Genomic DNA, 14,504 nt, shown 5'->3' on the forward strand with positions numbered 1-14,504 from the left:
GCTTCCCTTCTCCCCTTTTCCCTGGGCTGTTGGACCTGTCTTTATATTGCTGCTTTCCTCAGGATCAAGCTCAGCAGTGCGTGAGGTGCAGAGCTTACCAGATCCTGTACTGCTCCAAGCCTTTCCCCTGCCTAAACCCTGGATTGGGATTTGCAAACCCCATCACGCAAAGTTAATTCAAAAACCATTTGTACAACATTACACGGGAACCAGAGGATTTTTGTTTTGTTTTTCAAATGTAACACTTAAGATTTTGTGACTCTCTCTTAGAAACACATTATGAAGGAACATAGGATACTGGATCTTACCTGTTGTACACCTAGTCCAATATCTTATTTTGTCTGAATTTGTCTAGCATCAACATTCAGCCATTGGGTGATGTGATACCTTTCTCTGCTAAATTGAAAAGCCCACTATTAAATATTTATTTCTCTTGTACGTTCTTATTGACTAATCACATCAACCCTTAACTTTCTCTTTGTTAAGCTAAATAGACTCAAGAAGCTCAATCTATCACTATAAGGCAGGTCTTTAAATCCTTTAATCATTATCGTTGTTCTTCCCTGAAACTTCTCCAATTTATCAACATCCTCCTTGAACTGTGGACACTACAACTGGGTACAATATTTCAGCAGTAGTAGCACCAATGCCAAATACAGATGTAACATAACCTCTCTACTCCTCCTCCAGATTCCCCTATTTATGCATCCCAGGATCACATTAACTCTTTTGGCCACAGCATCAGCTCATTATCCACCATGACCCCCAAATCTTTTTCAGAGACTACTTCCCGGGACAGACTTCCTCAATCAGATAAGTATGACCTACACGTTTTTTTCCCCTAGATGTACACATGTACATTCAGCTGGTTTAAAACACATATTGATTGCTTGCACCCAATTTACCAAATATTTCAATTTACTCTGAATCAGTGACCTGTCCCCTCTTCATAATTTACCACTCCCCCAGTCTGTGTCATCTGCAAAACTTTATCTGCGATTATTTCAGGTTTTTTCCAGGCTATTGATAAAAGTGTTAAAAAGCATAGAGCCAAGAACAGATTCCTGCGGGACTCCACTAGGAACACACATCATGATTTCCAGTTTACAATTACACTGAGACCTATCAGTCAGCCAACTTTTAATTCATTTAATGTGTGCCATGTTAATTTCATATTATTGTTTTTTAATCAAAATGTCATGTAGTACCAAATCAAATGCCTAACAGAAGTCTAAATAAGTAGTATCAACACTATTACTTTTATCAACCAAATGTGTAATCTCATATCAAATTAGTTTGACAGAATCTATTTTCCATAAACCCACGTTGATTAACAAAAAAATAAAGGAAAGTAATATAATGAGTGCCAATCAAGTGTGACAAATATGGCAATTTTCTGAACAAACCTTGTTGAATTAAGCTAAACTTTATTGAATTATGTTTATGTATCATTGTGGGGCCGGGATTGTATGCAAGTCCCTGGGGGCAAGGAAGGGTGACCAGATATCCCCATTTTATAGGGACAGTCCCGATATTTGGGGCTTTGTCTTATATAGGCGCCTATTACTCCTCACCCCTGTCTGGATTTTTCACACTTACTGTCTGGTTACCCTGTGGAGGGGGATCACAGCCCTCCAGGAACAAAGAACAGTGTGGTGGGATTAGGGAGATTCACTCATGTGGTAACACCTCCAAAAAGGTACCACCACCTGGAGATACTTGCATATACTGGTTCAAACTGGATTCTCTAGAGACCAGCAGACAAAGAAAAGACTTTTGGATAAATAACCTGAGTTTAAACTGACTCAGGGCCTGCTTTCTGAGCCATAAAATGGATAAGACCTTCTGTCCAAGGCAGGGCTCCAGTCCTGCCTAGGAAGGATTGGACCTGTTCTTGGGGTTCCTTATTCTGAGCAAAAGGTGTTATGAACTTGTAACCACAGAAAAACCTGTGTGGGGTTTGAAGAACAGTTCACCTGCCAGAAACCTCATTGGAGCTGGGGTGATCTCTGGCAACCTTTGAGCATGCACATACATTCTTTTATTGCTTTTAATGCATTTTCTCTGTAATGCTTTTACCTTAAGAATGCGCATGCTTGTTTAGAAAGACCTAAGTGGTAACTTAACTATGGGCAATTACACTGCTTATAGCCTCTCAGATGAAGGCAAAGCAGGCCTGCTTAGACAGTCTGACTTGCTGGGGAATTCAGTCTAGGCAGGAACTGTGCAGCCTGGAAATATCCTGGTCAGGAGGGAAGAGAGACACGTCTCAGCCCAAGAGAGGTGACTGCTGGAAAGCTGAAAGCCTAAGAGTGGTGCCCTTGCTGGACCACAGAGGAGAAATACAGATGAAGTTGCTCAGAACTGTGACATAATTAATTATATTACCCTCCTTTAATTCTTTGTTAGACTGAGTCCTGTATCAGCCACTCCATTATCTTGCCCAGGCTTGATATCAGGCTGACAGGCCTATAATTACCCAGGTCATCCCATTTACCCTTTTCAAAATATTGGCACATTAGCTTTCTTCCAATCTTCTGGAAATTCTCCAGCATCACACAATTTACTGAAAATCAATAGGTGTAATTAATATCTTCCTAAGTCACTACTGGAATGGAAAGAGTGATTTTACCCTATGAAGAGACTACACCTATTTTCCCCCCAAAATACATAACAGAGATATCTGTTGAACACTTTTGCCTTTTCTGCATTAGTATTGATAATTCTACACCATTTCCATCTAGTAATGGACCAATATTATGGTCAGAATTCTTTTTTGTTCCTAACATACTTAAAAGCTCCTTCTTGTGGTCTTTAATTATACTGGTCATAGATTTCAACTTGTGTCTCTCTGCTTTCCTTATCAATTTTCTACAATGCCTAGCTTCAGATTTCTAGTTATTACTATCAACTTCTCACTTTTTTATTTTTTGTGGCTGCCTTCATTTCCCTTCTAAACCAGGTCATTTTTTAAAACCAATTCAGCCTCTTTCCTCAATTGCTAGAGGAATCTATTGTCATCTATTAAGTCCTTAAACAATTCCCAATTATTCACATTCTTCTGATTAAATTCTTCTCCCAGTTGATTTGACTCAATTGTTTTCAGCTTTGTGAAATAAGCCCTGTTAAAGCACCAAGTGTGTGTGTGTGTGTGTATATATATACAAATAAATAAATAAAAATAAGCACTGGTCTGGACTTTATTTTATAGGACGTCTTGTATTGCCAGTAGTAAAACATCCTTGGATGTTTCTAAATATTGTAGAGGACAATTTCCAAACTAAAAAACTAATTGCAACCAACACAGGAGAATTCTACCTCGTATAGACAAGGAATGTTGCGTGACCTGTTGGTTAGGTATTATTTAGAGTTTCCAATTTAACATGTGGTGATTTGGCAGGGTTCATTTGCCTCAAGATCAGCCACAGCATCACAGTTAATTTGGGAGTGAGGACCCCCAGGTATGCAAGACAGACACTCACACTTAGGCAAGACCTTTTGAATCTACAATAGCTTTATTAGCATAGTCAGCAATATCATAAAGACTTTGACCTAGCTAAGCAGACAGAGATAAGACAAGCATCCAGAATTTGCCTACTCATACCATCCTTTGCAGAGAACCTTGTAGTAGTACAGTGACCCATGAGTGGTCCTTCAGCTGGTAGGCTCCAGGTGTATGGGTCAAGTGCCACCTTATATTAGAGTTTATGCTAATACTAAATAAGCCTAATGCATATTCAGTAGGGGCATCAGCCCCTTTTCCTTATCTGTTTTTCCTTACCCTACTAACGTTGGGATGCCCTTTTTCCATCGGTTAATAGGCCTTTTACTTCAAGTTTATTAGTATTAATCTGTTAGTTGACAAATGCTGATGTGGTTAACTTAAAATATCTAAAGCTAGTATAAAGTGTCATTTTGTGGTTACCTGTCAGCAGTTTAGCAACAATTGCCTATAACAACACTCTATCTTGGGATATAGGGTCATTTACTGGTCAGTTGCTTATGTCAAGTCTTTAAGCCTTGGACCTTAGACAGTTTGGCTAAGCTATTGTTTTACAGTTTGGGACCTGTAGGCTTTTGCATTACTGCATTAATCCATACCTATACCTTATTTAGCATATGCCTGTATATCAATAGCAATAGAAAGAGGAACGGATTAGAGAACTAAAAATTAATGGTAGCTTATCATGACTAATCACATTTATATTGTGTAAACCGAGAGATAGGTTATAACCATTTATGTTAACGTTCCAAATGTGTGAATCGTGTTTCAGTAATATCAACTAGATTGAATTTATACTCACAAATGAGCAATGCCAAATCCTCTTGTTTGCTACGAGGTTCCTAGCATTGGTGTACAGGAAATTAAAGAATCTCTTCTCTTCACGTCCTTTGGTTCTGTTAATTTTGTTCTCAACTTCTTGATTCTCCCCTCTTTTTACCCTCCCATTGTGTTATTTCAGTTTAATAATATTACCCTCCTGACTACTTGAGCCAGCCTGTTCTTGAGGAGATTGGTTCCATTTCTACTGAGTCTCCTCTTCCCATAGAAGAGGGTGGACCAATGTTCCATAAAACCAAATCCTATTCCACTTACCTAACCAGAAGTTCATTTTTAGAATCTTCTGCCTTCTGTCTCCCTTCACTCTCGGGACAAGAAGATAACAAAGAAGATCGCTTGGACATTATTCTTCAGCATGCTTCTGAGTTCCCTGAAGTCATCTCTTACCTGCGATATATCCCATGATGCAGTGTCATTAGTGCCCATAAATGGATCCTTGCCCATTAACTTCAGAAATTCCTCCAATCTCATGTGAGTGATGTCGCATGTCTTGATTCTGGGAAGACAGCACACCATCCTGTTGTCTGTTTATCCTTTGCAGAATGTTCTTTTGATTCTTCTGAGTGTTGAACCTCCAGCAAGGATGGACAGACTTCCTTGGACAGTTGAGGAAACTCTTTATGGGCAAAACTGATTCTTAGAGGCTGGGCTTAGCTACCATGCACGGGCATATCTCATACAGCTTTCCCTTCCCTTAGACCCCCTGGTTTTTAAGAGGTATCTTTCACAGTTTAAATATTGAGGACCTGGTATCAACTTGAAGCAGTGGTCGATCCTGGAGTCTCTGCCAGTTGATCGTGATCTCGAGGCCACTAAAAAGTCTGGCAGCACAGCAGGGCTCAGCAGGCTGCCTGCCTGCTGTGGCCCCATGGCGCTCCCAGAAGCGGCTGGCTGCTGGCACATCCCTGCAGCCCCTGGGTGGGGGCTGCAGCTTCACACACTGCCCCTGCCCCAAGCACTAGCCCTGTAGTTCCTATTGGCCAGGCAGCGCTTGCAGGAGCGAGCGACGCACAGAGACCCGCATCTCCCCTTTCCCCCAGGGGCCACAGAGACATGCCAGCAGCCCAGCTGCTTCCAGAAGCAGCGTGGGGCCAAAGAAGGCAGGCAGCCTGCCTGAGCCCCACTGCACCATCAGCCAGGAGCCATCTGCGGTAAGCGCCTCCCAGCCGGAGCCTCCACCTTGCACCCCTCACACACATCCCAACCCCCTGTTCCAGCCCGAAGCCCCCTCCTTCACCCAAACCCCCTCACCCTCTCCTGCACCCCAACACTCTGCACCAGCTATAAGCCCCCTCCTGCACCAAACTCCCTCCCAGAGCTTGTACCCCTCACTCCTTCACCCCAACCCCATGCCCGAGGCTCAGCCAATGCATACCCCATAGTTGAGAATGTTACGCTGATTTGTGACAATCCCTGAAGGATTAAAATTCATGAATGGTCCAGTGGATTCTATGAGATTAGGTGCAGTGTGACCACCTGACCCCTGCACCCAAACTTCCTCCCAGAGCTTGCACCCCTCACACTCCTGCACCCTAATCCTGCCCCAGGCTCAGCCTAAAGACCCCTCCCACATTCTGAACCCCTGGCCCCAACCCAGAGCCTACACCCCCTCCCAAACCCCAACTCCCTGCCCCAGCCTGGTGAAAGTGAGTGAGGGCAGAATGGAGTGAGTGGGGCAGGGCAGCTCCTGGGATGATCTTAAATTCAAAAAGTTATCTTGTGTGTAAAAGGGTTGGAGACCACTGACTTGACCAGGAGGAATTCCATACAGCTAAAAGCTTCCTCTTCTCTCTAGTAGCCACAGTCCACCCACCCTCCTCTGTCTCTGTCTGAAAAATGTAGATGTGACCTCTTGCCTCCGATAGTTATGAATGGCCAGGCCTCTCTTCTGGCTTCCTGTCTCCCCAACTCCTTGGTGGCCAGCTTCTTTCTTCCTTGAACCTGGTGTACTTGATGTTTCCTGAACTGGGCTGTCTAGGAACTCCTCAACTTCTCTGGTTCTCAATAGTGTCTGTATTTTCCTGTCCAATCCAAGAAGTTTTCCCAGCACCGGCTTTCACTTCATGTGTAGTAAGTCCCTTCTGGCTTCAGGCAGGAAATAAAACAATGCACATCCGTTGCAGGACACCCACAGTTCCATCGCTGGCCATCTTGAAACTGCATGTAGGAGCAGAATCTGGAAGCAAAGCTTTTCACACTCCTGCGCTCAACTACCTCCGAAACTCCCCTATTAGCTGCCCCTGTTTGTGGCTCTAGAATTCACCCAGCAAGATGTTTTTTATATAAAGTCTCTCTGTTTAGCCCAGCTCCATACCTCACCACCAGGAAACAATGGACCACTCAAAGACTTCAAACACTGGATCTGATCAAAGCTCCAAGCCTCATGGCCTTTACCAAGGCACCAACAGACAGATGTGTCTCAACTGCTTACCAAAGGCCTCATGGCCCAGCTATGCAGCCTGTTCACAGAGAACCCACAGATGGAGCAAAAGCACCACTCACTAAGTGCCACTGCCTCCCAGAACAAAGTCTCCTGTTAGCTGCCTCTGTTCAAGAGATAGCATTATGAAAACCCAGACTATACCAAGTGACACTGCAGGGTACAGCATTTCAGTGAACTAAAAGATGGAATACACTAGAGTAGAGGGGGAAATATATGTATATATACACACATAAATAAATAAAACTACATGAAAATACTATTAGGACATTTTTCTTTGGGAATTTCTTATAGTGCTAAGTCAGAGTAGGAATAGGTAACAGACTTCTTAAATCATAGGAACTAGAAAGTGAATAAATAAGAATATGTTGATTCCTACCTGTTTTCCAGACAAATTGATGATCTTTCCTGGCTTCCAAATCAGTTGTTTGTAACATTGAGAGCACAAGTAAAAGCAAGATATTCCTCAGGCCCTGCCATGCCCAATGAGCAGAAACCCAGAGATCCCTCAGAAACATAATTCAGTTTCTTGTCTTCTCTAGTCCTAGAAATGGAAGAAAAGGCAAAATTAGTTTGCTTAAAATACATAGTAATAAAGCAGAGCACTCAGGGTCAGTACTACTCAGTACACATTGCACATCCCCTTCTCTGGCACAGAGTCTGTTATGTGGGTACTTTAGAGATGGTACATGTATAGATATGTACTTTTAGCTCTGGAGGCCCCTGGTTCAATTCTAGGTATCAGCCAAAATGGTGGCCATTACCAATGCCCTTAGTGAGTTCCTAAGCAATTTGCTAGTGTCACAGTTTTAAAATTCAAGGCTTTCACCACAATATGTCATGTGAGAGCCTTATGCAACATTTTTTTCTCTCTTCGCTCTATTTATCTTTTACATGTCCATCATCCATGATATCTCGTATTTCATAATTAAACAAACCATGGATGGAGACAGATTCAAGCTGCAAAGTTCAGTTCTGGATACGAATCCCAACTTCCATGAAGCTAAGGACACTGAGACACAAGATTTGGATTGCCAGTTCATCTCTGCATATTGTATGTAGAAGATACAGTTAAAAAATGGCATTAGAACTAAGAATTGAATTTTGATGTGAAAGTGAACGTTATACATGTAATCTAAACTCTTTCTCCTACAAGATTAGCTTTTGCATTTATATTTCCTGAATTCCTACATTTGTAACTGGTCATTAGTCCCACATTTCATATGTCAAAGTTTCACCGCTGGGACAGGGCAAGCAGAGTGATAAGATTCTTCTGCAACATGTTATTGGCATCATTCGGTGCCTTTCATTAAAGTTATCAGATATTAGAAGTTTAGTTCTGAAATTCCATTATATTTCCAGCCTTATACAAAAGCAGCATTATTACAATACATAATACACAGTGTGGTTCTTGATAAGAAGTCAAAGATAAACCTGAAAATAGTGGATATACACTAAATCTTTTAATTTGGAGTTTTATTGAAATTACTCAAACAGTTTCTATCATGATAAACTCATGTAATTACAGTTAATCAGATATTGACTAACTGCTGTGGAGGATACAGTGTTGTATCTGTTTAGCTTAATTCATTTTTATATTTTAGCTGCATTGCGAAACCTGTAAAGATATCAAATTGAGCTTTTACACAGGAAAAGTAATGCAGGCAATGTAAGACGCTTGCATTCATGGACTTTTCCCAATGTTTTGGGGTTAACGTTACGACCTAGACTTTCAATTTCAAGAACAAACATTGCACCCTGAATTGAAGGGAAAAAAGCAAATCCTAGTCCTCGATCTAGAGCTAAATCCTAAATCTTACAGGGTCAAACAAAGGACCATAAGTGGCCTTGTAAGCAAGTTTGCACTGGGTTAATCAAGCCCAAGAACCCAGCCGCGCCTGGTATAGAAGTGAGGCATAGGGGCTTTGCACCCTACTCTTTGGATCCAGTGCATTGCAAATGGGACGACTTCAGGAGAGAGAGTGACACACATATCTCAATTCCATGCCAGTGGAAGCTCCAAAAAAGTTTTTGTTTCATTTCAGAATGAAAACTGCAAGTTTCAGCCAAAAAGAAATTCAAGGGGAGCAGGGGGAGAGAAGAGATAAGAAATCAAATGTGAGAGTTGGGGCTCTCTGGGTTTCCAGGCTCCCCACTGCTGAGTTGGGAGCCAAGTGTTGGTGAGAGCTGGGGTTCCCAGGGCTTTCAGGCTCCCAGCTCTGAGGCAGAGAGCCTAGAATCCCTGGCACAGCAAGGTTGTCTAGGCACGATCCAACGATCCCTGGTCCTGGAGCTCTGCACCATGGAGCTGCCCCAAAGCCACAGACCCTGGAAGCTGCAAGAGACCCTGAGCTCACTAGGCAACTTTCCAACATAAACTTGCCTGTGATTAGACTAGAGTTCAAATCCAAACTGTTCTTGTGAAACATTTTGGGTTTCGCAACCCAGCATTATCTGGTGAAGTTCTATTCCACAGGAAAAATTTTGGCCAGCTCTAACACTAGGCCATCCTGTAATTAACTCTACGCGACCATCACTCATCTGGACTAATCCTCCTCACTCCACAACAAATATCAAGGGGCACCGCTTCCCCTAATGTCATTCCCAGCATCACAACCACCACGACTGATACTATGTATGACTGATGTCCTGGGGTGGGGGAGAATTGGCAGGGTTTGGCAACACTGGTTCTGTGACATTCTGTGCCTTGGGGGAGCACCCTGTAACCCCATATTCCTCATTTATATACAGTTATGAAGCATGCCTTTTAAGGTATCAGGGAAAGGTTACGATCTTCTGAAAGTCATTTATCTATCCATAAATGTATATCATTAACCCATATGAAGTTATGAGAATTACGTTTTATGGTTGTCACTAAAACATACTGTAAATTGGGGATTCGGCCAGATATTAGCTCCAGAGGCAACAGCAAGGAAAATAGCCAACACTCGGGTGAGGTGTCAATCAACCCATCAACAACCACTGTCCAGCAAGGGAGCTACAATGCAATGACTCACCCGCATGAGGCCAAAAGAGGGGAATTGCTCAACCTTGTCTGGAGACTCAGCAATGCACCCAGACATGCCTGGACTTATTTTCCAAGCACACAGACTGAGGGTATAAAACCAAACACAGGAGGCCCATGTGGGGTCTTTCTCCTTCACCCATCTATGCTGCAATCAACAAGGACACTCTGAAGACTCCAACTGAGAGGACTGGCCCAGATTTCAAGGGTGAAATCTGTGTACTATGAACTGCAATATCCAGTGGGGTGAGAAAAACTACTTAGTCTAGTTGTTGCCCGGTCTAATAGGGAGAAGAGTTTAAACTGTGTGCTTATATTTTATTTCTTTTGGCAACTAACTCTGACTTTTTTGTCCATCACTTAAAACCTATCTTTTGTAGTCAATAAATTTGTTTTATTGTTTATCTTTACCAATGAGTTTGATGAAGTGTTTGGCAAATCTCCTCAACTTTCCATTGATGAAGTGGTGAACCAATTAATAAATCTGCAATGCCCATCTCGAACAGTGCAAGACAGCATATTCCTGAGGTACAGTGCTGGGAGGATTTGGCTCTGGTGACTTTGTGTGTGTGATTCATGAGTGGCTCTGGGAGCATTCATGTAATCTAGCTGGGTGTTGGGTCCCCACATGTGGTTGTGCTAAGTGATAACAGCACCTGGAGGGGTTTGCTGCTGGTCACTAGCAAGGCATTGTGAGAGAAAGCCCAGGCTGGAGAGAGTTCGGGGGGCACAGCGGTCCCACAGTCCCAGGATGCACCCCGGGATCCCGTCACAGGTTCTAATCCTACAAGGAACTTAAGCATGTGCTTAAGTTCAAGAATGCAAGACATCTCTCTGAATGCAATGGGCCTGCTCATAAACTTAAATTTAAGTACAAGCTAAAGTGCTTTACTGGATCAGGGCCAGAGTGCTCAGCACTTTGCAGGATCATGCCCTGTGCAGGCACTCTGCTGCTGACCCTCATGAGACCTCTGTAGGTTCAAATAGGGCCCTGTACATCTGGGACCCAGCCAGCACTCCACATTGTGGAGCTGAATAAGGCCAGGATAGGGACTTTATCTTTCTACTAGAAGATATTTCACTAAAGACACAAATCCAAGGAAACCTCAGACAACACTCACTGCCAGTTGTGGTTTTTTAGTTTTTGTTTTTTATCTCAGGTAGCACTCATCAGCTTCCTTTTGAACACACTTTCCCCAGCTCAGAATTGGAAGGGTTAGTGGGTAGCAGTAACTCCCCAAGGGTAGGAGACTCCTGCCCTAGTCAGGAGGCTTGGCATCTGTTAGTTCCTTGAGAAAGACTACAAAAATAACAGCCTGCTGTTGTCTGAGGAGTACAGAGATTACATTAAGTCTGAAAAAGAAACCCACAGGAATAAATTAAAGACCCTGAACCTGATTCCCATCTCGCTTACACCAATGTAACGCCACTGAGTACACTGATTTACACCGAGGCAAGCAAAATCCGAATTTGTCCCTTTATCTCAGTTTGTATAACACAATTTGAAACACTAGCAGTTCTGTGCAGATATGATAAAAAGTTACCACACAGGCAACATATGCCATCCACAGCAGCATGAATAAATTACATTATGAAGGCCACCAAGATTTCACATCAAATTTAGTTACTGAATATCTCAAACTTCCAAATGTGAAGGCATAGTTAACTGTGAATTGGCAAATACAGAGAGGAAAAAAATCTGTAGTTCACATTTTAAAAAATAAATTTACAGATTATTCAAACTATTAATTCTGATCTGACCTTCATGTTCATGATGCATTTTCCTTATAATTATTTATTGTTTTTTTCCCCAGATGAGGAAATTAAACTTCAAATCACAACTCAAAAATATATTTTTTTCTCTCCCCCAAAATTCTTTTACTGTATTTTCTTTTCTGGTCACTTATAGGTTTCTCTCTCCACTTACTCCCAAATTTAAAAAGTGGCCAATTAGGAGAGGTAACAATGATTTATATAGTCCACGGTTATCCAAGACAAACTCATTACCTAAAATAATCTTGTGCCCACACACTATATATGCATTAACCCTACAAACACTTATGCATGTGCTTACATTTTAAGCACAAGTCATCCCACTGATTTCAGTTGGATTATTCACATGTTTAAAGTTACACGTGCATAATGCTTGCAGGATAGGGGCATCACATTAAACATTCCCTTGATTTTTCCAGCTTATTCAATGTCTTTTATGACATTCTTGGAATCATAGATTATTAGGGTTGGAAGGGACCTCAGGAGATCATCTAGTCCAACCCTCTGCTCAGAGCAGGACCAATCCTCAAACCCCTAAATGGCCCCCTTAATGATTGAACTCACAACCCTTGGTTTAGCAAGCCAATGCTCAAGCCACTGAGCTATCCCCACTCCCTTCTTATATTGCAGTACCCTACCCATCCTGTATTTTCACACCGTGACAACAGTGGCATAGAGCCCAATCCTGCAAATACCCACATGGGTACATTTCTCATGACATTAAAATCAGGACTTGTTCCAGTGCTACACTCGTATGTTTGAAGGATCAGGCCCACACTGTTTACATTATATTTTGAGCTGATATTAAAGATCAATCAGAATGTGAATAAAATTGTTTGCATGCACATGTGACAGTAAAGGTTCAAAATCCATTTGCTTTGAAATACCTTCCACTAATGGAAATTGCATTGTAACAGATGTATTATCATAAATGCCAATGCCATCTTATTAGTGAGCATGTATTTAAGACAGTACAGTAAAAATGGCTAACTAGCAGGAAGTTTATTTCTTTGTTTGTTAATTCTTTCCTACCCACCCACCTCAGATTAAAAATGAAAATTTACGCAACAGAATGCAGGCTGCAGAAGCTACCACGTACCACAAAACTACCACAGTCCCTTTAGAGGGGAGCAGCCATAGAGCACATCAAGGGACTCTGTTCTCTTTGTATATTAAAAATTCTTATTTGGTTATTAGAGTCCTGGATTTTCTAGAGAGAAATTGGTGAACGTTGCCAACCAGACTCTGGCTTTCCCTGCATAGATGGATAGCAAGATGGAGAGGCTGTAATGAAACTTGCTGCCCAGTCCCACACAGGTAACCAGAATGCTAGTGCTTGCACACCCAGAGCACAAGAACCAGAGTCCCAGCAGTGCTAGACACTGCTAAAGCAGCAGGGTCTCTGGCACTGCTGGGTAACCAAGGCTATGCCTTTTCCTGCTCTCAACAGCAGCCAGCCATTAGTGACCAACACTGGAGGAAATACACAATGAACGCACTCTGTTACAATAGTATAGTAATTGATGTTTCTGCAGGTACCCCAAAGAGAAAATAATTAAGATCGCTACCACTAGTGTAGTACCCCTTCACACTCCTTGCAGTGGCTTCTGACATCATAAATCTAGCCCTGTTCTGTATGAATTTGTGCAATATTTGTTACTCAACCTGAAAATGAACTGGCTGAAGTCTGAAAACCCAAGTCAACTTAATTCACCCTTGTCATAAGGAAGTAAAATTCCCTTTGAATTCAGTAGGAGTTGTGCCCACTTCAGCCATGGTTGAATTTGCCCTAGTATTTTTCTTTGCAATGAGAATACTTATGAAGAGAGTTGGGAAAACTATTACATTTAAAAAACATTATGCAACTAAAATAAACCAGCACAATTTTAACAACGATAGAAAAAGCACTTGCATGTCTCATATCTGACCTGAAAATCATTTGGTAATTGTCCAGCACAAAACACTTTAATGATTATTCAATTCTCTTAGCAGAAAAAACAAAATTAAAAACAGTAATAACAGTTTGCCTGGAATACAGGGCAGAAACTCATCACTTATTTATCCTAAGATTTATAGATTCTCACTTATCTTGACCTTTCTGAAATGTTAACACCATGTACTACTAAACTCTGCCCTGCCTTCTGCAAAAGGTATTATCCAAAGACTAATCCTATTTGATTCCTCATCAGCAGATCATAGCTTGGAATGGTGCCTGTCAAACCACCCTTTACATGTGCCATAGATAACCTGTGATAATCAGCAGATCAAAAGTCTTCAGGTAAAGTTATTCTAAATTTTACAAACATTGAGATTTATAGAAAAACTAAAGAAAAAATAATGAACTAGACTGTGAATTTACAGCCAGCCCCGAGTAAGCTCTCTACAGCCACGTCCATGGAGCCAGGATCTGGTCCTTCACTATTAGCTATTGTTTTGTGTGCATGTGTACATGTACACACACATGATTTTTAATATCATGAGAAAATACCAAGCTAAACTGGAAACAGGTTTTATTCCCATATGATTTATACACACACCTCATCAATTCTTCCACTGCTGACATATTTTAGATGAAGATAGTCTTGTGGCTGAAGTGCAGTGACCTAGATTCTATTCTCAGCGTTGCCACAGACTTCCTATGTGACCTAAGACAAATCACTCAGGGCCAGATTCTGCCACTTGTGGAGTAAAGTACTAGTAGTCCCACTGACTTCAACAGAACCACTCAACAAGAGTAAGAATGGCAGTCTGGACCTTCGTGCCTCCCCTTTTCCATTTATACAATGTAGTTACAGATATTTACCCTCCTTTCTGAAGCACTTTGAGATCCATGGATTAAAATGCACTGTGTAAAAGTGCTAGATTTATAGATCTACAACATTAGTTGGCAATTACTTCTAAATGTTGCCTTCTTAATTGGTTAT

The 14,504-nt window shown here is 41.7% G+C and overlaps 1 protein-coding gene across 2 annotated transcripts in view; it reads right to left on the minus strand.

The window, feature by feature from the left end:
• The window catches only part of THSD7B (thrombospondin type 1 domain containing 7B), a 733,398-nt gene that overhangs the window by 413,180 nt on the left and 305,714 nt on the right, over positions 1-14,504 (minus strand). For both annotated transcript variants that reach the window (XM_039494616.1, XM_039494617.1), the window contains exon 2: positions 7,162-7,326. In XM_039494616.1, the coding sequence (XP_039350550.1) occupies positions 7,162-7,300 (139 nt within the window). In that variant the 5' untranslated portion in view covers positions 7,301-7,326. The remainder of the gene's footprint in view (positions 1-7,161; positions 7,327-14,504) is intronic.

Source organism: Mauremys reevesii, linkage group 11, assembly GCF_016161935.1.
Source record: "Mauremys reevesii isolate NIE-2019 linkage group 11, ASM1616193v1, whole genome shotgun sequence".
NCBI lineage: Eukaryota > Metazoa > Chordata > Testudines > Geoemydidae > Mauremys > Mauremys reevesii.